Consider the following 22,791-nt stretch of genomic DNA (forward strand, 5'->3'; position numbering starts at 1 on the left):
TAGTACTTCAGTTTCTCTGAGACAAGAATTGCCGAGGCGAAAATCATCAGACGTTTTTGGTTCTGTCTGGAATTTGGTGGTTGGTATTCTGTTAACATTCCTCATTTAGTTACAAGTCATGCCAGCCGCATCTTCCTATATCCTTCCCTTTCAAATCAGAGGTGTAACAGCACAACCCTTGTATAGCTTTTTCCAAGAATTAGAACTGGCTGCACCTATCAAATGTGTGATGTGGGCAGCAAGACTGAGACCAGAGCCGGCGGCTGGCTGCCTGGCCTGCTTTTTCTGGCCTTCTTGGAAACTTGGATCCAGCCAGAAGCTGTGGGTAACCTCCCTGCCTGAATCTAGTCATCAGTCACCACACGCTCCCCCGCCAGCTACACATTCTTTCACAGACCATTGGGTGCATGTGCGAGTATAGTGTTGTTACTGTCTGGGAGATGTTTGCTGGATCCAACAGGAAATCAATCCTTCCCTTGTTTACCTAAACTGCCATGCCAAAGTATAGTGCTCCCTCTGCCCTAATGAAGGAGGTGAGGGAGCTGAGAAGAGGGATGGTAGAGGAGAAGAAGGAAAAGCGCACTTCTTTGTATTCACAGAGGATACCCCAGAGCGGGTCCCTTTTTACTGGCTAAGGAAGGGCAGCTCCCATGTGTGAGGACGGGAGGACTATTGTAACTTTGCCCCATCTACCACCATTCACTCTGGCCTTGCAGCCTTGGTTGTAAAAGTTTACCGTCTTTGGACGTTTCCTTCTTTCCACCTACTTTTCATCCCTTAACCTTTCCAACCCACGTTTCACCACAGAGCCTAGGGAGGGAACTGCGAAGCGGACTGTAGGCTGATGTCGGAGAAGTGCAGTGGGGCTGTTGTGAGTAGTATGTGGGCTCCACACATCTTAGTAACCAGGTCACCAGGACTGAAAAGGGGTAGAGTTAGGGTGCTGGGAACTGCCAAGAATCACAGCTAGTCTTGTCTTTGTAGCAGTCCATAGTGAGCAACCTTTATTGGCATTAGGGCATCAGACCTGTAAGGATCATCTCTCAAGTGTGTCTTAGTGGAGACAGGATTAAGAATCATGTCCAGGAAGACCATGGGATTTTATACCACCTGAGCAAGGGCCTGTCACAGCCACGTCAAGCAGGGATGGTGGCCTTTCCTAGGTTTAGTCCTTAACTAAATTAAATGTTCCCCCTTCTGACCTCTCCGTGGTCTCCTGTCCTCCACTCTACCAGACGTGTCTTCTTTTTCCTGCAGAGATGAGTGGCCTGTTTGACCCATTTTCTTTCCACTGCAAAACTTTATTCAATGCAAAATTCACTCCAGAAGCCTGGGGGACCCGACCTTTAGGCCGGTCCTGAGGCGCACAGTGACCTTGCCTGCTGGGGTTAGGGCAAGTGTTCTTCCCTTGGCAGAGGGCCTGGCAGCAGCTGGGGTCCACAGCACCCTGGGACTCTTTCTGTTCGGCCTCCTCTTGCTGCTCTGCGGGAAGACCATATCTGGCCACTCCTGTGAATCTTGCCCCGTCTCAAGCACTCAGTAACTGGTGGTTTGGGCCCGTCAGGAGATAAGGGGATGCTTGGGGCCTAAGCTTCCAGGGATATTAGAAACACCCATATGTGCAGTAGGATAAAGGTAAGGGCACTAAAGAACAGACTCTTAGAGAGTATGGTAGCTGAATTCTAAATGGGGACCTATCAAGCAAGGGACTGAATTCACCAGCTTGTTTGCCAGTTGTGACTGATACAAGTTGTGTTGCACAGAGCTCCTAGCAGAGAGCTGACCTGTCCTCCTGTGTATTTTGGTCCTCCTCCAAGACATTTGCAAAGCACCATTTAGATGGGGGACTGGGCCACAGTCCATTCCTAAGGAACTGATAGCTCCTGAACCAGGAACTCTGGGGCAAGATCCGGGAGAGACTGGGTCTCCTATGGAAGAGGAGCTCAGCTGAACAAAGCCTGAAGGCCATAGTCCAGAGACCAAAGGTCCCCAGGGGACAGACCCAGTGCCATCCGAGGGAGCAGTGCCATCCTGGTTTGGTTATCTTGCCATCAGAAGGCTTCCTGAGTAGGTTCTTGGTGCCCCTTGGCACTGGCCCCGTACCCTCTGAGTTAGGGCTCTGTGAAGGGCATGGCTCCAATAAGCTGAGGTATCTGGTGTGTGGGCAGCAGCTGGGGGTATGCAGGGGTGCCTTCAGATGAGGTTGTTCCTGAGACGCTGCTCCTGTTCCAAGGAGCTCTCTGTGTTAGCTCGGTGTGCGTCCCCTGCGGACCAGAGGAGGGCAGGTAAGTAGTCGACCTGACCGGAGTCTCATCCCCTCCCTGACAACTTCACAAACACCAGGACATCCTGCCCAGCTCAGCCTTTCCATCAGGTTAGTCGTGGGCACAAACAATCCGTTCTATGGAAATAGATGCCAATAGATGCATAGTTGCAGGGACATCGGGAAGATAGGCTGTTGAGTGGAAAGGGTTGTGCTGGTCACTCTCCCTTGCCCCCTCCCCAGGTTCACTCTCTACCCTTCTTGTTCTCTCATGCCCTGGAGACCTGACCCCTAGAGACTGCCGACTGATGTAGGTCACTGGGAAGAAACAGCACGAGATTAGAGGATGAAAGGAGGGAGGCCGGGGCATTTCTTCCCCTGTTTGTGCAGTGATGGTCTCCTGCCCGCTGTTCCCTCCTCCTCAGTGCTAGCCTGGCTCCGGGACACACTTTGCCCCTTCAAGCCCAAAGTGATAACAACATTCCACTCTTGCTTATCCCCGGACGTCTCAACACTCCTCATCTCCTTAGTCCTACTCACACCTCAGTATAGTCCTCTCATTAAATAACCTCCCACTCTCACCTGAGTGTGCCCTGTGTTTCCTGCAAGGACCCTGGAGGGGTCAGAGCTGCATAGTGTTCTTTCCTTCCTTGCTGCCCTGGCCCCCTTGCAGCCTGCCAGCAGCATCACGGAGGCTGTGCCTCCACGCCTGCAGCCTTAGGTTCCAGCCCCTGATCTCGCTCACGCTCCTGTCTCACTTAATGGCAGCAGAATCTACTCAGTCTCACAATTTTCAAATCCTTATTCCTCTTCTCACAGTCTTCCATCTGTTGCCAGAGTTATCTTTTGAAAACGTAAATCTGATCTTCCTGCCTCCTTGGCTGAAATTTGTTAGTGGTTCCCAGAAGCCCACGGGATCAAGTCCATTTTCTTGGCAGGAGCCACCGTAACCGCCCCCCCCCCGCAAAGAGCTCTAGTGGGTGTGACTGCATAGCCCTATTTTACAAAAGAGAAGACTTCTGAGGAGGAGATTTCCTCACTGTCTTAAAGCCAGAAGGTGGTGGAACTGGATTTGGTGCCCAGTGAAGCCCTCTGAAGCCAAATCCTATGCGCCTTTTCCTCGTCCCCTCTCTGACCTGTGCCTCTCCTTTGCAACCAGCTCAGATGTCCCTTCCTCTGGGAAACCTCAGCTGGCCTCCAGGTGGTTGCTCAGAGAGCGCTCTGCTTGCTCAGCAGTAGTTCACAGCGGTCTGGGGTACCCATTTGCATGTCTGCTTACCCTACCTGACACTTAGCTCTGCCTTTTACTCCTGTTTATGTTCCTAGTGCCTGGCAGTGCTCCAAGTGCCTGGCAGTGCTCCACACAGAGGCAGGTCTTAATAAATGTTGACTAAATGAACACGCCTGCTGCACCCTGTGTGTGCGAAGCGTGGGAGTGACTGCACACACCCCACAGCAAATACAAGCGCTTTAAACTCTAAGGTAGAGGAACTGCTCCCTTTCTGTACAGGCAAGTGAGGCAGCCGCCTCCTTACTCTGCTCCCCACTGGACTGTTGCTTCTTTGCCTGAAATTACCAGTCCTGCAAGTGTCCTGAGCCCTGTTCTCCATGGCCCGCCTCCTGTAAGCAGCGATCAGGGCTGGCGGTAGCAACACGGATCTGGGGGACTTCTACGTTTGCCTGTGAGGCAGTCAGCCTGGGATAGAGGCAACTAAGAAAGACCGTATGAAAGGAAGGGGAAAAGTAACAGACTGGAAAGGGGAAATCCTGACATGGCCTGAAGGAACAGGAAAGATTCCAGGCCAGATGGGAGACAGATTACAATCCAAACACCCTTAAGGACAAAGAGGGATGTAGAAATAGTTATTGGGTGGGGCTGATGCAGCTTGTTCCAGAAATCTATGAACTTCTATGAAGTTGTCAAAGGCAATTCATCTCTGTCCCCTCCCCAGCCTTGTACACACACTGAAGTCACACACAGGGACACAGGGTCTTCCAGCTCCCCGAGCTCGCACGGGGCTGGTCTCCCAGTGGCCCGCAGTCACCTGTGTGGCAGTCGTGCAGCCAGACCCGTTGCCCATCATATTTGCAGCGGCACCGCATCACGTTGTTCGAGAAATCGGACTCTGCCACCTCGAGCTTGGGGTTCACGACCACCTGGAGTAAGAGATGGACCAGCTGAAAACAGGTGACTTGGCTTCTGAGTTGACCGTGGCTGTGATATCCTTTACATTTCATGTAGTCTTGCAAACTGTGCTCCTCTTCTTAATTAATCCTTACAGTCACCCTAGGAAGTGGGCATTAAGGTCCTTATTTTATAGATGGGGACTGAGTTGTGACATGCCCCTTGTTCACTGAATCAGGACTCAAATCTAGGTCCTGGATTCTGATCCCTTCCCCTATGGTGTAGCTCTTTCAAGCGCCAGACCTGTCAAGAGATCCTACTTATGAAGCTCTCTTTCTTCATTTGACCTCAGGGAGCTTTCGGAATATCTGGAAGAAATGGAGCTCCTGTGGGGAATGCCTAAGCCCACTTACCTGGAAGATATAATCCCCAGGGCCCACGTCTGTGATATCCACCCACTGGCAATCAATGTCATGTCGGTAGGTGTCCCAACAGCCAACGGTCACGCCCTGTTCCCCAAAGTTGGCACATGCGTAGCGCTTCTGCATTCCTGTAATGGAGGGTGCTGACAGTTATTGAGGCCCTGAATAGATGCTTGGCACCAAGCACCTGCTAGATCTTTCACATCCTTTACCATTTAATCCTCACAACAGCCTTGCCAATTAAATGCAATCAGACTAGGGGCCTGAGCTTCAGCTAAATATGTTGCCTGTCGGAGTCAGAATTCCTACTAAGCATGAATCCAGCACCATAGCAAAGCCCATCTGTGACAGAGATTATTTCTTTGGATGCACTAGTGGAAATTCCTGTTGGCCTAGGAAATGTGATTAGAAGATTCCAGCCCTACTATGCTAATTCATTTGCCCATACAACCCTGAGAAGAGCCAGTGTTTTACCATGCCATTTCTAAGGGCTAGGAACTGTGGGTGTGCGAATAGGAATCAGACAATCCATGCTAAGTCCCAAAGGACTTAGCAGAAGTGAAACAGGTCTGCAACTATTATCCAAAAGAGAAAGTGTTAAGCATTTCAAAAGTGGTACACGGTACGTTGGGAATGCAGAGGAAGTAGAGAGGGTAAGAAATTTATCTTTTTGAATCGCCTGGAGTGCTGACTGTTGCCAGGCCGGAGTCTCCAGCTGCCTGGGGCTGTTAAGCAGGGCAGAGGGGATCCTGAGCCCAAAGGGGCCGAGGAATATAACAGAGGAGGATATGCCGACAGGAAACCACATACCTGTAGGGCAATTTGTGTCCTCTAGACAGAAGCTGGCCTTGTGCCCCTCAGCCACCTTGGAGCCATTGAGAGTGAGCAGGTCATAGTGGGTGAAGACCTCAATGCTGTGGTAGTGCCTGCGGAAGGGGCAGAGCTGTCAGCCTGGCAGCAACAGGAGAGGGTCCTCACAGAGGAGCTGGCTGGTAGGGAGACTGAGGCACTAGGCCCCACCATTACCCAGAGAGGAACGCTACGATAGCAGGGCAGTGCGCTTCTCCCCCGCAACCCAAGATGAGTGTGACCCATGGCCTACTTTCCTGGCACCCCTGCCAGGCAGCAAGACATAGTTGCCTGCGTCACCTAGGGTCTCACCCGGGTGAGGAGAGGTAAGAGCTCCAGGAGATGCCTGGCTACAAGGCCTGAGGCCTGCAGGTGGAAAGAAGAGACACGTCCAGGGACCAGCCCAGGAGCGGAGTTGCTGAGTGAGGAGGGATGCTTCCTCTGCTCCCTGACAGCCTGGGCCCAAATTGCTACCATTGTTTCCAATCCAGTTCTAATGACAGCTCTTCATGCTGCAGGGAAAGGTACTTATTATCTCAGCAAGGCCAAGTCCCAAAGTCACTGCCCGTTCCTCTCAGCTTTCCCCACCCACGGCTGTGTCCTGAACAAGAAAAACACCCTTTTCCATTCTGCCTTTGTCACAGACATCATCTCTCCTTCTGTCTGGGCTGGAGGCCCCTGATAGGAAAGAACGCTCATTGTCTCCTTCCAGCGCCAGCAGCTCTTCCTTGCGGGCCTCGCTCTGCTGCTGCAGAAACCAGCAAGCTTTTTCTGCACAGCCAGCGTCCTGGATGGTATGGCTATTTTGGGTCTCCAGGTTTCTACGAGTCCCCACTTCACCTGGCTTTTAAAGACAAGGCCTCAGGGCCAACAGAAAAATTGTCCACTATCATTCTAACAGAGACCAGCTCTGCTGGCAAGGACTGCTCTGTGGACACTGTGGTGGAGATGGACATGTGGGTACTTCCTGGGCAGGCGAGGGAGTGATGGAGAAGGCAGGTTGATGCTCCTGGGATTCCTCACTGCCGCCCGGAGGCAAGGCCAGTGAGGCGTCTAGGAAGGAAGGCTCTTTCCCAGAGCGCACGCCCCTCCCAGGAAGGCTTGCCCAGAAATGACCAGACTGGTTGACTCCCTGGACCCTGGTTTTGTCCCCCTAGAGCCGAGGCCTGAGCAGGCACTAACCTGTGGCACTGGTGCCAAATCCAGCTGTGGCGTCCTGTCTTGGGACGAAAGTCGGCCCGGCCCAGGTTGTGGATCTGTGAGGAGAAGCGCAAGAGGCGCCGGTGTCCGTAGGGCCAGTCCATGCGGTCAGCTGACTGGGAGAGGCAGTTCTCTTCATGGGCACAGTACAGCTGGCTGAGCGGGCGGTCCTCCAGGTAGGCCGTCTCCTGCACTAGCTGGGCGTTCAGCACAAGGTCTGCAGCACCTGGGCACGGTGGAGACCCAGAGGCTAGGAAGGCAGCCAGTTTGGCTCCCTGGCCTAGGGGACAGCCTTGCCTCCAGACTAAGCTCTTTTGGAGGTGCCGGAAGAGCAGGGCGGTTTAGGAGTCAGGAGATGTGAGTTCTAATAACAGGAAAGACCCATCACCTTAGCCTAAGCTTGCTGGCTTTGGGGCCAGACTGCCTGGGTTCCTCTCTTGGCTTGATTTTTAGTTACACCATTAACTAGCTCTGTGACTTGCTCAACCTTTTGTCTTTCATTTTCCTAATCTGGATGATGGGGAGAAGAAGAAGAAGAAGATTAGTGTGATCGTACCCGTAACGTGCTTAGATCATGGTTGGCCCATGGTAAGCATGCGGGTGATGTAAGCTAGTATTTCTTCTGTAGAATGAGTCTCAGCCTCTAAGTGCCTCTGTAGCCTAGCTCATATAACCCCTCAGTAAGCTCTGCTGACCCCTAGCTTGTTACCTCGGCTCACTCTTTCTCTGGGCCTCAGTTCCAGCAATGCGAGGGGCAGAGGGAGAGGGCTGGAGGAGTTAAGCGCCGAGCCTGCCCCTGGGTTCTGCCGTTCTGGTTCATTCTGCTGCAGTTCCTAAGCCTGTGCTTCTTCCAAGGTTCCTGTTCTACCCTGGTTGCTATCAGGGGTGTTCATACCAGGGCATCCTGTGCATTCTCCTCTGAGGCATCGTGGACATTCTGGTGCGTAAAAATCCAACATGCTAGAGCCTGTGTCTCCATAAGCTGCTCAGTGCCTCTCCCGTTCCCTTCCTGTCACAGGGGCTCTTACCCTCCTCAGAAGCCAGCGTGTTGTCCCTCACTGTGTCAGTACAGAAATGAGGAGATGCACAGCTTTTGCATGTAACGTCAAGAGAGAAATTTGCCAATTCTCAATGTTTGTTCATGCAAAAACTGGGTTACACTTTAGATTTGGGGCAGAGCTATCATATGGGTGAGCCTTGCACTGACGATGGTGAGATGGGAGCACAGGTTTATTTCAGGGGACAGGCGTCGAGGGTGGGAGCTTGTTTGCTGGATGGTGTCTGTACTACCACTAAATGCTCTTGGAATTCCTGAGGCATATTTTGGAGAGAGCTAAGGGTATGCCCACTGACAGATCCTAGAATTCCTGAGGGAAAAGAGTGCTTTCAGAGAGAAGAGAGAGGGTAAAGGCAAGAAACAAGTGAGAAAAATTACAGAGGAGGAATGGGGACGACCACAGAGATGGCAGGTCGGCTGTCTGTACTCAGCCGTTGTGAAGCATCAAATGCATTCAGGAGAAGAGTTGCCACTCCAGGCAGTAGAACAGAGGGGTACAGGTTCCTGGGAGGGGAGAGACGGGGAAGCAGGCCCCAGTGTGCTGGGAGGAAGCCCCATCACCCTGCAGGGGAGGGTGTGCCGTAAGGGCTGGCACTCTTCCAGTGTGCGCTGGACAGAGAGGAACCCCTAAAGCTCACTGACAAGAGTTAAGGATGTCTTGGCATTGAAGCCTGGCTGGGAAGCAGGTCAAGTGGCCACTCAGGTTGGTGGCAGCCTGCAGCCTTTGGACTGGATACGGTTATCCTGGCCCAGACCAGGTTGGCAGATGTCAAACAGATGCTTCTACCCCAAGAATCTGGGGGTGTGGGGCAGACCGATGCCTCAAAATGGTCTTGACCTAAAGTCTTTGGGGTAAATCCCACAGCTCACCATAGGCCCCATGTGTCCTCACATTTCCATACCCTCTACAAGTTTTCAAACTCTTTTCTTACTACAGACTGTAGTAAGAAATATATTTAATGCTGTGACACACATAAATAATTCCAAGAGAAAAATATTACCCTTACTAAATGTATCACATCATTGTTTTCTATCCTGTTTTTTTAAACTATTGGTCGTGATGCAAAGATTGGAAAACACTGTTGTGTATCCTTACGTTTTCATGTATTCTATGTTTTAATTCTCACAGTAACTCCATGAGATGGGCAGGGCAGGGTTTGTATCCGCATGTGGCAGGTGATTTGGCCACGCACGTGGTAAATGGCGGAGCTGGTGTTCTGCATCCAGCCCTCCTTCCACTCCCTAACCCTGCTGGCCTTGGAGCTGGGACCAGCACTCAGGGCCCTCCCTGAGGGCAGGAGGTGTGGGCTTGCAAAATTAGGGGAGCCCGGGCCGGCCTGTCCCACCGGCCCCTCCCATTACTCACTGTTTGTGCAGGAGACTCCGGCTAAGAAGCGCCCTGCACCGTGGGAGCAGTGCACCGGCCCGTGCCTTTGACACTGCTGCAAGGCCAGCTCTGTGCCTGAGCAGTGCACCCCGCTCATCACCACTTCTCCGGCCCCCGGCGTCCCCTGCCAGTACCAGGTGTCCTACGAAAACAGCCAGCATCACCCAGTCAGGGCTGAGATGTGCTCTTAGAGTCACCTGACTCCCATCTGAGGCTTGGACCCCATCAGACCACCCACACCGGGCTGTGCCCAGCCTTGGCTTGAAATCTTTAGCGATGCTACTTTGGACCCCTCTGGTATTAGAAATGTCTTCCATGTATTGAGGCAAAAATCCACTGCTATGGCTTCCACCGCTGGCCCTGTTCCCATCGCTCTCCCCGACGGCAGCCCTCAGCTGTTTGAAGAGGATGGTCCTGTTCCCTTCCTGTTCACTCGGGCCCGTCCCATTTCCCCAGCTTTTCTTCATACAGCCCTAGATGGTCGGTTGTGCTCAGGGTTGAGCCCAGTTCCCCCGGGTGAAGTATGCCCAGTATTGCCCGGCGGGCCAGTGTGGGCGAAGTTGAAGAGGTTCTCCATGGCGGCCATGCCCCAGGCCTCTTGATTTTGTTTCCTTGATATCTTTTGAATCTATCCACTTGTTTCCCCCGGTCCAAGCCAGCACCATTCTCAGCTGGGCTACTGCAATAGTGTGTTTCTCTGTATTCATGTTAATCTCCACCCCAGCTGTTTGCCGAACAGCAAGGAAGAAATCTTTTAAAACTGCATCGCGGGCTTTGAATGGTCTGACCCGTCTCCTCCTTCACCCTCGCACTTCACACCACTCCCTCTTGATAGCCGCGCTCCATCCCGGCCCGATTTCCTCAACAGAGTCAAGCATTCTCCGGCCACAAGGTCTTTGCGTGGGCTGTTTATTCCTCCCCCACCTCGTCTGGCTCACTTCTACTCATTTTTCCTACAGACACAATTATGTGCCTATTGTGTGAACGTTTTATGAATGACTGCATCCCTCACTTGACTGTATTTGGAGACGGACTGCTCTGTTAGGCAGGAACTGTATCCTTTTCACCACAGTATCCCAGCACCCAGCATTATACTGGCGCATAGTTTCACTCATAATTAACTGCTGAGTGAATGAAGGGTCAGCAGCTTTAGCACAGGAAGTTTTGGAGCACAGCAAGGACCTACCTTGATGGCATGGTTGGCAAAGCCCAGGCCAAGCTGTCGGCAGGCCACCATGGCTTCGCTGAGGCCCCAGTGGTCGCTGCACACGGCCCCCCAGCGCTGGACCCCATTCACGTCCACCTGCACCTCCACCACCCCCTCCTCGGGGCTGCGTCCGCCGGCCAAGCGCACCTGCAATGGTCCAGGGGTGTGTGAGGGGCGGGGCCGCCTTAGGAAGGGAGAGCTCAGGGCTGCCGGCCTGGAAACCTGCGGCCCTGGACGTGACACGCCCCTTCTCTGGCTTAGTCTCCTCTGTAAAGTGAGGACGTTTCATCAGATAGTCCCTAATGTCCCTGCCGCTCGAGAAATCTGACGGAGTGCCTGCACCCGGGGCTCCCACTCTGGTACTCGCCCTCCTGCTACCTGAAATCCTACCACTGATGACCATGTGCCTATTGCCAAGGGCTTTCATAGCTATCGTCCCATTCACAATGACCCTATGGGACAGCTGACCCCATTTTACAGAAGGGAACCAAGGTCTGAGGCGAGAGCCTTGCCCACAGTCCATGTTAGAGTGACCCTTGAACTCTGACCACCCCACTCAGCCTCCCAGTGCCACCCCCCGGTGCTGGCATCCTGTGGCCCTCTGCCCTAGGTGCCGTCTCTCTCGGCTTCACAGGGGACCTGAGAGGGTGGGGTGGGAGAGCCCATGCACCTGAAGAGCCCCATTGATTGCTATTCTGACATCTCTGAAGGCTAGAACCTGGCCCTGAGGGGAAGTAGGCCAGGCCAGGGGAGACTCCCAGAGGAGAGGGCATTCCAGGCTGGCTCCAGGCAGGCTCTGGGGCCCAGAGCACCAGCTGCCTCTCATGAACCGCTCCCCACTGGCTCCAAGCAGTGTCCCAGGCTAGCTCGGGGCTCACCTGATCCTGGAAGCCCAAGTTAGGGATGTTGCATCTCACGGCAGCATCATTGTCATGCTGGCAACCATTCTGGGAGCCTTCCAGGGAGGGGCAGTCACTGAGGGTCCGCTCATATCCCCCGCAGCGCACCTCACTCAGGTGGATGGGCCCCAGCGCTGCAGAAGTGGGGGAGAGAGGCCATGGGAGGCTCCATCTCTGCAGCCCCACACCTGCAGCTCCCCCTCCACAGAAGCGGAGAACCGGCCTGGGCCCTGGCACCCCAGGACCACCAGAGAGTGGACCAGTGGCACATCCAGGCTCTTCCACCCCACCCCAGGCCTCCTCGCTCACCTTGGCCCAGCTGGGCCCCAAAGAGGGCCTCCCGAGCAGAGCCAAAGCCGAGCTGACGACACACGACGCTGGCGGAGATGAGGTTCCACCCGTGGTCGCAGACCGTGCCCCACCGGCGGTTCATGAGCACTTCTACCCGGCCCTCGCCCACCTGGGCCCCCGAGCGGAGGCGCACGCTCGTCTCCTGCTGGGAGAAAACCCGGCCTCAGGGAGGGCCGAGGAGGCAGGGGTAGGGGCTACACCCCTGCCAGAGTCCCTTCAGGACAGGCAGAGCCAAGGCCTGCAGTTCTGACTTCTGTAGCTATTGCCCTGAACAAGCTGTCTTTCTCGACCTCCCCCTTCCTCAGTGACAATGAGCGGCCACAGTAATCACAGTAATAACAAATTCCAGCCCTAACAAAAGAGCCTTAGGAGTTGGGGGTCCCTGGGCTTCACAACCTGCCACCTGGTCACTAGGCGAGTCCCCTCCTCTTGCCCAGCCTCACTGCTGCTTTGTCCTTTGGGACTGAACCCAGAGCAACACTTCCGCAGCAGATCTGTGAAACGATTTTAGAGACCCGTGGGGACCTGTGTCAGTGAAACGCACAGTGGGCAAGTCACTTCCGTTTTGATGCCCTCCCGCCCACCCCGATTTCATCGAGGAGACCGTCTCACGTGGTGCTGCCCTGCCCCAGTGCCTCACCAGCACTTGCTCATTGCTTTTTATAACGAAGGGCCAGGCTCGGGCTCCATACCTTCAGCCCTCAACGGGATGTAGCTACAATGTAATTACAGTTTTTATGGTTACCTTCTATTAGTGGCCAGTGATGTCAGCTTTCCATTTATGGTAGGGTTATAAACGTCCCTTTTAAGTAAATCCCAAAGTTCTACGTTCTGTGAGTTGTTCTCCTCCTCCCGGTCTGAACTGATGCCCCCTTGATAGGGGTGGTTCATTCTGTGAGTTGTTCTCCTCCTCCCGGTCTGAACTGATGCCCCCTTGATAGCGGTGGTTCGCCGCTCCTCCCCTGCCTCCCCGTCAGTGCCTCCCCGTGGGGTGGGGCCTGTGCCTCCAGGCCTGCATGGGACCCACCTCTGCCGAGGACTCCTTGCGCCCGGGCTTCGCCTTCATAGGGCGGAAGCGGGGCCCTGCCACACAGCTGACCACAGCGTGCATGCCCCCCGGGCAGGCCGGCCGCAGCTTGCCCTGGGCTGGTGCCACCTGCACCTGGCAGTTGGCCATGTGGGGCTCTGTTCCCAGGCAGTTGACCCGGTGGATCCAGAAGGAATTCTTCTTTGTCAGGCTCTGCAGTCTGGAAGACAAGGGAGACTGAGGGCAGGGGAGGGGTTGAGGGTTGTGCTCAGGACTCAGGGAGGCCAAGGCACTGGGGAGGGGAGAGGGGACTGGAGGGGAGGAGAAGGGAGGGGAAGCAGGCCCATCATGCCACACCCCTTTGCACCCTCCCCTGAGGGTGCTGCTCCTTACCTAGACTTGGGATCCTTCATCTTCGAATTCCAGACTTTCCTGGATGGGAACAAACAGGCAGGGAGTCGAGTGGGTGCATAAGTCCTACCCGCTGTCACCCTGCCTCCTCATACTTGTCCTTGAGTCTGTACTAGACTTACAGTTTGTAAACTTGTTCATTAATCTTACTCCAGTGCTGAGCTTCACCACAGTCCTGAGAGAGTGGCCACCCCACAGATAACGATGATCTCCATTTTACAGGGAGGGAAAGCAGGGCGAGCAAGTTCCCTTGACTAAGCCCAAAGTGGGTGTCTCTTCTGCACCGGGCTGCCCTGGGGCAGGCAGCCCCAAGCTCGCCCTTCCCCCAGTCCAGATGAAGGGCAGCCTTCAGGGAGCTACCGGAGAAAAGGGGCCCTGGGGAGAGTCCTCTGGGGACAGGTGGAAGTTGAAGGCCTTTCTGGTGGGAGCTGCCCAGGCAGAGATACTGAGGCTATAATCAGGGCTGCCCTCCTCAGGGGAGGTTGGCGAGCCAGCCAGGCCCAGATGTGCAATTACCGGGCAGCAGGGAGTCAGGGACCCAGAGCCCAGTCATCTCCAAGGATGGGGCCACGTGGCTGGGCTTGGAAACCAGGGTCGTCTAAGTCAGAGACACGGGACAGACCAACTAAAAGTGATTGGGGATGGGCAAGGGTAGATGACTCAGATGTTTTGTGGGAGGTTTATCCCCTGATGAGAAACATACGAAGCTTTCACTGACAGAGCTGGTAGAACTATGACTCGTCATCACTTACAGGCTGATGCAATCTTGGGACAGTTCTGTCACGTTTCTGACAGAATATTTTTATGTTTCCTCTCCCCAATGCTGCCCCACCCCACGCCTGGCTTGGACGCAACCCAGTCAGAGCCTGGCTTGGATCGCAGTTGAGGAAATTCACTGAGACAAAGTTCAGACAATTCCCTGCGGATTGGATAATTGAGGCCCAGATGCCCTACCAAGGCCCACAGCTCGTTGTTGGCAAAGCTTAGACCAGAACCCAGGCCATCTGTACTTGTGGGCAGCACTGTATCTTTACTAGTTAGGTCTAATTTTTTAATCAGGGACACAATTTTACATTTATTTACATTTCATTTGGGGAGTACTTAGTACCATAGTCAATTCTTTTTATCTGATTGGCAAGTACAATTTTTATTTTCTGATTGTTTCCAGAAATTTCCCAGGGTCTCCAAGTTCATCCTCACTCTTGTCTTAATTACTGAGGGATCCATAACCCAGGAAACCCAGGCACATTGCTCCACTGAGCCTGTTTCCCTCCCAATCCCAACACCCACTGAATGTCCTCCCACAGACACTACTCCTGCCAATCTCACCGCAGTCTGCAAGGTCCCACGTCACACACAGACACATGCACGTGCACGCGCACACACACACTCAGCCGCTTCCACAACCCCGCCTTCCACACGGCCCTCCAGCCAGCCGTCCTCCTACCTGTAGTAGTGGCTGATGACAGGCGCCTCGCTGGGGAAGCCCAGCATCCCGCACACCACCCTGCTGTTGTTCCTGGTCCAGCCCTGGTCACACACCTGCCGCCAGTGGCCCTCGTACTTCACCTCCACAGCTCCCTCGGTCACCAGGCTCTGCCTCTTGGCACTGGCGAGGATGGGCTTGAGCCGCACCTCCTCCAGCCGCCGGCCCTGTGGGATGCGTGGTCACCATGGGCCCCGGGATTCCTGCCCCCGCTGAGCCCGCTGCAGGTCTTCACGTGGGAAAGCTGGGGCTCGGAGCACTTAGAGATCACCCCACCCAGTGCCCTCATGGGACGGGCCAGGAAACGGAGGCCATGTGGCTCCGTCCTTGGGGATGATGGGGAGGCATTTGCTGAAGGCCACACAGTGGGTAGGAGGCAGAAGCTCAGTTTGTTTAGGGTCCTTTCCTCGACTCCAGAGAGAACCAAGCAGATCCACGCTCTCCTGGGGTCAGGATGGGAGCCCTTGGAGTCTGGGAGGCTTCCACCAGGCACAAGGGGGCCTTCTTCACGCCACCCTGGGGAGGGCAGAGGATGGGCACAGACCAGCTGCCTGAGACCACCAGCAGGATCCTTTGGCCCACGAGAACCCCGCCCTAACCCTGGATGCCTTAGACCAGTGCGAAGCCCCCGTCACGGCCCGCCCCATTCGGTGGGCCACGGCCAGCTGTCCTCAGGCTGAGGCTGTCTGGCAGCAGAGGGTGAAGTCAAGACACCTGCCCTGCCTGCCCCTGCTGTTTGGCTCGGGCTGTTTTTAGCTTGGAGCTGTCTGTGCCGGGAAGACGCAGCACCTGTGGCCGGGCCTTGCGGGCGAGGCAGCCCCCACCCGCTGCTGCCTCCCTCACGGGGAGCAGCTTCCGTGCTTCCTGGCGGCCCGGCCTCTGGTTCCCCGCCCGCCCTTTCTCAGGCTGGGGCCCTCTACCCACGCACCTGCTCCAGGCCACAGGCAGGCCTCAGGGCCCCAGGGATGCTGCTCAGCCCGCACTCTGCTCCCCTTCCCCTCCCTCCTCCTCCAGGCTCACCACCCGGAGGCCCTCTGTCCCCTGACCCCCTCCTCAGCTCAGGCCAGGGCCTGAATGGCCTCCTTACCTGGGGCCCAAGGGCATTGGAGACCCTCTCAGAAAGGGAGCCACGCTGGCGCTGCGGGTGGCACACCACCCCGACGTCCTCCGAGTGGCTGCAGTCACTGACACCCCAGCCATTAGACCTGCACTGGTCCAGGGAGCCCTCTGTGCCCACACAGTGAACGTTGTCCAGCCAGATGGGTCCTGTGTGGGAGGGGACGAGTGATGCTCAGGGACAGGCACAGAGAGGCAAGTCACGGGCTCTGCCTCCTGGATAGGACCCCCCAGTTATCAACTTTCCTCTTCCAAAGCCTGAGTAGAAAATGGGGGTGGAGAGGGGAGTTGGTTCTCCTGGGAGCTTGGTATCTACATCCCTGCCTAGTGTCTCCTCTTGGCCTCAGGTCCCATAGAATCTGCTTTTGGAAAATGCCAGGTAGGTCTGTTAATTAGATCTACCTGTTCCCTCATTCATCCATCTAGACATTCACTCAACAGCATTTGCTGAGCACCTACTGTGTGTGATTGCTATATTCAAGGAACTGAGAGTTGAGTGGTAGTGATGGTGGCGATGGTGGTGGCCTCACTGCAAGTGAGAATGGGAGGGTAGGACAGGTCATTTGCAGCTGGAGCACTCGGGAAATACCTCACAGAGGTGGTCATTTGAGCTGGGTATTAAAGGACTGGTGGGAACGTGACAGGTTCTACTGGAGCCTCAGGGAGCCCAGCCCCTGAGAGAAGCCCACTACCATCTCCTCGTCATCCTGCAGGGCAGCACCAGTCACTCACCCTCCCCTGGGCCATACTTGGCGCTGTGGGCCCAGGTCAAGGCGGCTTCAAAGCCCAGCTGGCGGCAGGCCACTGTGGCCTCCTGAAGCGCAAAGTCGTCATCACACACGGTGCCCCACTGGCCCTGGTGCAGCACCTCCAGGCGGCCCTCCTCCGGCCTGCTCCCTGGGCCCACCAGCCGTAGCTTCATGGTGCTCAGTGACTGCAGCCTGCTGGGAGGGGTCTGGCCCAGCAGCAGGAGCAGCAGGAGTGGGGGGAAGGCAGCTGGTAGGGACCACATTGTGGTGACTCCAAGGGCTGCTGGGGTCAAGGCACCTGGGAACGAGTAAATGTGACAATGATGACCACGTCTACCCCTGACCTTGGGTCTCTTCTGCTAGCAGAGACAAAGGGTAGCACAGGTCCCTCCAAGAGAGAGTGTGTGTGTGTGTATGTGGTGGCATGGATTGAGTCTGGGCTCTGAGATTAGTCGATCTGGTTCAAACCCACCATTCCTTGGCCATATGACCTTGAGGAAGTTTAAGTTTAGCCTTCCTGAGTCTCAGTCTCCTCATCTGTAAAGTGGGGGTAGTAATCCTTATCTCCCAGTGTTGTTGTGAGTGTTGAATAAAGTATGGATGTAAAGCACCTACGTAAAGGGCTTATCACGAGCCTACCACATGGTAAGTGCTCAATGAACAGCTGTTTTTGATGTCGTCTTATATGTAGAAGGTGGGGGTACCTACTTTGAGTCATGGGGAGCCCCCAAGGGCTAGACTGTCCGAGCTGGAGGAGATAGAGGGTATTTGGATCAACTTCCTGACTCTAGAAATAAGGAATTGGGACCTAGAGAGTTTAAGAGACTTGCCCAAGCCACACAGCAAGCTCCACCTCTAGGTCCACCTACATGCATAATTTGTACATTGAGTCAATGAACATTTTTGGAATATTTGCTTCAGGCCAACTATTAGGCCAGGTGCTGGGACACAGAAGTGAACACATCAGACACTACTCTGCCCTCATGAAGCTCAGAGATGAGGAATCAGAGAAGGGCCACTTAACCAGGGCCTTGTTGGATGAATAAGAGTCCTCTTTTTCCCCTTCAGAGAAGGGGAATTCCAGGTAGAGAGAACAGGATGAGGAAACAGGGAAACATGGAAAGAGGTGAGTTTGTGCCAGAGCAGGGAGTGCCCTTAACCCTGTACTGCAGTACTGGGGGCTTGGAGGGGACTGAGGTGGAGGGACAGGCTGGGGCCAGACGATCAAGGGCCTTGTGCACCATGCAGAGGGTTTGCCCTTCATCCTGTAGGAAATAAAGGGCCCTGGGAGGGTTTTAGGCAGTGACCATACACAGGTGAGGGCTCCCATCTCCAGGAAGCTGTCGTCATATGCTCTCTCGATCCTTACAGGGGACGAGTTGGGGGCTCCCCCCCCATACATTAGCAGCCTTGCTCCTAGGAGCAGGGTTGGGAAGAGCACAGAGGACGGTCATCCCTGGTTGGAGCTGTTAGAGTATCTGCAGCCACCAGTGCTGAAGCTCCTCCACGGCCAGCTCTACTGCTGATGGGGAGCTGAGGCTGGCCCGGAAGAGTGGATGGAGAAAGTTCGGGTCCTTGGCTTCCTCTTCGGCGCTTGAGTCTTAAAAGGGCTCATTCTGGGGAGACTCCCTCTTTCTCCCATGGCCACTGCTATTCTTGGGGGGATTCCTTAGCTGGTCAGTCTCAGGAGGGAGCGTCTTACAGGGCCCCCTGCCATTCCTTCCTCACAAGCTGGTTTCTGGCTGAGAATTGGTCCTTATTCCTGGCCGCACCCAGTCCCACCCGCTTCAGCTACCAATCCGCCTGCTTTGGTGAGCCCAGGGCTGGGGGCAGTAGGCTCCTAGAAGCACACATGATGAGCTCAGGAGTGAAGCTCTGCGGGAACAGGGACTTTGTATTGTGCCCCCAGTGCCCAGAGTAGTGCCAGGTAGGTAGGTGGCACCCCGTAAATATCTGCAGATGCGTGGATGCAAGGTGGCATAGCACTGCACTTAAGCGTACAGACTGGGAGTCAGGCTGCCTGAGTTCACATCCCGCCTCCACCAATTGGTTTCTGGGTGGTCTTGGGCAAGTGATTTAGTTTCTCAATCTCAGGTGATTTCGTTTTCTCATAGAGTTTATCCCCTCTATAAAATGGGGCTAAGATTCTTGTGAAGATCAAATGAATGAATACGCGTTAAACCCTTAGAAGAGCAAGCTCTCACCTGACAGCTATTATTAACAGCATCTGAAACAGCTGCTACAGAACCATTGGTCTAGGTGGGTCCCAGCCTCTCTTTGGATAAAGAAGGAATGGAGGCCACATTCCCATCTCAACATCAAGTCCCCAGTACTGCTACCCTTCCTTGCGACACTTCCTTCTCAGACTTAAGCACTGTTTTCTTCACGTCCCTCCCCACTCAGGAGCCGGTGGAGGCTCCCTGCTGGCTGTCACCACACGCAGAGTGCTCTCTGCTGCTTGGGATGTTCCCATTCCCTCCTCCCTGCACCCCTAAGGAGGAGGTGGACAGCTAGGGACTGAGCCAAACCAAAGTCACTGTGGATAGAGACCTCCCCCAGATGACAAGAGAGGATAGAAAGATTGGGCTCAGGGCCCACCAGCTGTTAGGACCCAGGGGTCACATTGGGTCTGGCCTGAGAGACGACCCCGTTCCCTGTCAGCAAGAGTCAGGATGCTCCTCATTCTGCCACCAAATTAGGTGACACGATTCAGATGCTTTCTTCTGAGACTCAGGTGCAACACCTCTAAAATGAGGGGGTGGCACTGGAGGTCCCCCATCTATGATACAGGCCAGGGGGTGGGCTGGGCAGGTCCGTTGTGTAGCTGTGGCTGACATCCCCAGAGTACTGTGGAGGTCTTATTAGAGGCTGTGGACACTCCTGGGCCTATAGGCTCCCTCCCCTCCAAGGGGTCTCCGTGGGGACAGGGGCGGCCTTCTGCTGAAGGATCCTGGTGCTAGATCAGCTCCCTTCTATGAAAGCCGCCCAGGAGGTGGATGGGCGGTAGCAGGAACCGAGTCATATACAGGGAGAGCCCACTTCCCAGCCTTCCTGCCCACTGCAGGTCCCTCTGCAGCTTTCACTCACATCACACTTGTCTTCTCACATTCCCCAAACGCATCCTTCAGTTCCCAGCCTCCAAGCATTTGCTCTCACTGTTCCTTCTACTTGGGGTACCCCTTCCCTCAATCTCAGATTGTTAAATTCCTACACATCTTTCCACACCCAGTTCAAACGCCACCCCCTCCAATAAGTCCCCCGGCCAGACCCCCACCTTCCTAGCACTGGGTGTCTTTGCTTCCTGTCTCCACAACCCAGGGGAGTGTCTCCCATAACTCCTCCCCCAGAGCTAAGCACAGAAAAGAGAACCAGGCTGAGAAGCCTCCCTCAGAGAAGGAAATAGCCTCAAAAGTGGATCTTTTCCAAAGTGAAGGAGAAAGGGATAGAGGCTGAGGAGGAGGGCAGGTTAATAATAATAAGTTTATTATACATTTAAAAATATTTATTGAATACTTATCTCCACTTTATAGATGAGGAGACGAGGTCCAGAGAAGCTAAGTAACTTGCCCTGCCAGGGTTCAAACCCAGGCAGCCTGGCTCCAGCGCCAGGCTTCCAGTCAGGAGAGAGATAGACACGGGAGGAGGGGAGGAAGGAAGGGAGGCAGGGAGATGAATGAAATTCCACCCTGTGGCCGGTTGGTTTATGACCCAGCCGTGGTGCGAGGGCATTGGGCTGGATGCCAGCGCTGAGTGCAACCAAGTGACAGATCCAGGATCCTGCCAGCTTGGAGGAGAGACGCACCTGATCCAGGTGCTGCCAGGGGACTCTGGCACCTGGCTTGACCTGGCCTTGCTAGAGAGGCTGCAAGTGCCCAAGGGTATTCAGGAGAGAGCGCTGGGGTGCTGTCCTGGTGGGAACCAGGCTCCGGAATCACTGGAAGCCTCTTCTCTCTAGCTCTTTGAGGAGGGGGTGGGGTTTCCCCTCTCAGCCCTGATTGCCTCCCTGGGACCACTGATTGTGGTGACCTGACACAGTGCCAGCAAATGTCCACCTGTCCAGGCATAGGACATGCAGAGTTTGAAGCCCTCTGCCCACCCTCCATCTCTGTCCCCAGTCTCCCCCCTGACCCCCAGCATACTCAGTTTTGGTCTGTTTTTTTCAGAGAGCCCGGCTCCACCCTGCCTCTTTGTCCCCTGTCACAGGAATGACGTCTGAACCCACCTGTCCCTTCCCCTGCCTCCCCCTACCCTCCCCTGGGAGAGGCCAGAGAAATGGCTACACTACACGCAGCGTGTACACGCGGGCACCCCAAGGCCACGATGCACCACCCTGGGCGGCCATGGGGCCAAGCTCCCCAACTCAGTCACTTCCATTGGCAGCAGGTTGGTGAGCGACTAGGGGTCTAGGCTAACTGTTCATGGGACCCCTGGGCCTGCCATTCCCAGCCTTCAGGAACTCTCAGAGACTTGCTGACCCCCAGAGAGACAGAAGTCGGACAGACAGGACAGCGAGAGACAGACCTGGCCAGGGGCCAGGCAGGGGCTCACCAGCTGGAGTGCGACGTTGCGGGGCTGGGGCCGGGGCTCCGCGGCCGGGCAGCGCTAACGGGCCTCCTGGGGCACCCTGGGGCCCTTTTATCCAGCTGCGGCCCGCAGGCGCCCTTACCCTGCCCCGCCCCACCCGCCAGCCCCCGAGGAGGCCCGCAGGCCCCGCCCCCGGACGGACCTGGACTCGGCGGGCGCCCCGCCCTGTCCGCCCCTCCAAGGGCCCGGCGGCCCGGGGCGGCCCGGCGCCCACTCGCAGCCCGCCGGCCCGGGAAGTCCCCGGGTCGCTAGGCTGCGGGGGTCGGGGCAGCTGTTTTCCATGGAGGGAACTGGCGCGCTGCAGGGGGAGGGACTGTGGGAGGATCGGCGTTCCCGGGAAAGGACGGCGGCTCGGCGCCAGCGGGCTGCGTTTGCCCGAGTGCCGCTGTGGCCTCGTGAGTGCCTGTCGGAGGCGCAGCTTCCTCTTCGGCAAAGCCAGGTGGTATGGCCACCCCCAGAGTTGTCCTGGGGATTACATTCAGTGGGTCCCTAAGATGCGCAGCGCCCTTCACGTGGTAGCGCCTCACTGTCCCACCGGCTTGGTTACTTCGGACAACGCAGGCTCCTTTCGGCGGGGGCGGGCAGGGGGGCGAGGGGGCTCTGTCCAGATGAGGTCGGGATGGTGGGGTGTAGGTGTGCTGTCTTTGGGGTAACAGGCGGTCCTCTCCATTGCCCTGGTCCCTCGAAGTTTATTGAGTACTGCGGGGGCATGAGGCCCCTTGTACAGTTGGGAATACTGAGCCCCAAGAGACACGACTTGCTCCCTAACGTAATAAACCGTAATGGAGCAAGCTGAAATCCTCCACTACAACCCCTTACAGAGCTGAATGAGGCGGCCCTGGCCCTTGACAGGCTCGTAGGCGGAGAGTGTATGCGGAGGGTGGGGTGCGGGGAGATGGTGGAATAAGACAAAAGTAGGAGGGGCTGACAGAGGGGAGTCCCATCAGTTTTGGGGGGCACCCAGACGCCTGAATCCCAGCCTGGTTCCTCCAGATTCTTTCCCCCAGTCCTTGTTCCTCCGCGTTCCTCAGTGGCCCGGTCTGTAAAAGGGTCAGAGTTCCAGCCTCCCAGCTTCCTCCCTAGGCCCGGGTCAGTGCAATCTGATTCCCCTTCTTCCCCACCACCTTGCCTGACCGTCTTCCAAAGGCTCCTTCATTCAGCACATCTTTGATTTTCTCCTACTTGCTGGACAGGGGGCTAGAGTGCTAGACATTGCAGGGGGTGGATGGGAGGGGCTTCCCGGTGTGGTCCCGGAGGCAGACAAATGTAAGCAAACATCACTATAAGGCAGAATGTGATAAGGGCTAGGGTGGCAAGGTAGACCTTTTTGATTCCAGGGTGACAGCCAGGTCACACTGACCTGGTCACTGGAGGACTAGTGTTCACCCCTGGCTGCCTATGTCCCAGATGTCCCCCCAGTGCCCTGCCCCACCCCAACTGGGCCCAAAGAGTACCCTGTGATGAATCAACAGCAAAGAATGCTTCCAGCCTTGGTCAGTGGCGGCAGCAGTAGTGGCCCAGCCCCTCCCCCAGGGACAATGAGCCCGCTGTGGGCTGGGGTGCCAGGTATGCCTTGGCCCCCTCCCCATGCCCAGCCACCTCTCATGCTGAGCCAGGAACAACACGGGAGGCTCGAAAAACATGGGCTCCATCTGCTG

General features: G+C 55.6%; 1 protein-coding gene across 2 annotated transcripts; it reads right to left on the reverse strand.

Annotated features, from left to right (window-relative positions):
* Positions 1 to 1,280: 1,280 nt before the first annotated feature.
* LOXL4 (lysyl oxidase like 4) lies at positions 1,281 to 21,196 on the reverse strand. Of its 2 annotated transcripts, none has more exons than XM_082610182.1 (15): positions 21,098 to 21,196; positions 16,533 to 16,847; positions 15,772 to 15,950; positions 14,646 to 14,851; positions 13,181 to 13,219; positions 12,788 to 13,007; positions 11,719 to 11,905; positions 11,389 to 11,543; positions 10,490 to 10,657; positions 9,283 to 9,445; positions 6,842 to 7,085; positions 5,621 to 5,736; positions 4,802 to 4,938; positions 4,309 to 4,420; positions 1,281 to 2,264 (listed from the first exon to the last, which is right to left on the reverse strand). In XM_082610182.1, exons 2-15 carry the CDS (start codon positions 16,810 to 16,812, stop codon positions 2,194 to 2,196), a joined length of 2,277 nt encoding a protein of 758 aa, XP_082466308.1. In that variant the 5' UTR covers positions 16,813 to 16,847; positions 21,098 to 21,196; the 3' UTR covers positions 1,281 to 2,193. The 2 variants fall into 2 exon arrangements, with proteins under 2 accessions (XP_082466308.1, XP_082466309.1); XM_082610183.1 differs by having other exon boundaries at positions 11,719 to 11,902; positions 21,098 to 21,195.
* Between the last annotated feature and the right edge of the window lie 1,595 nt (positions 21,197 to 22,791).

Source organism: Mesoplodon mirus, assembly GCF_964341445.2.
Source record: "Mesoplodon mirus genome assembly, chromosome: 2".
Lineage (NCBI taxonomy): Eukaryota > Metazoa > Chordata > Mammalia > Artiodactyla > Ziphiidae > Mesoplodon > Mesoplodon mirus.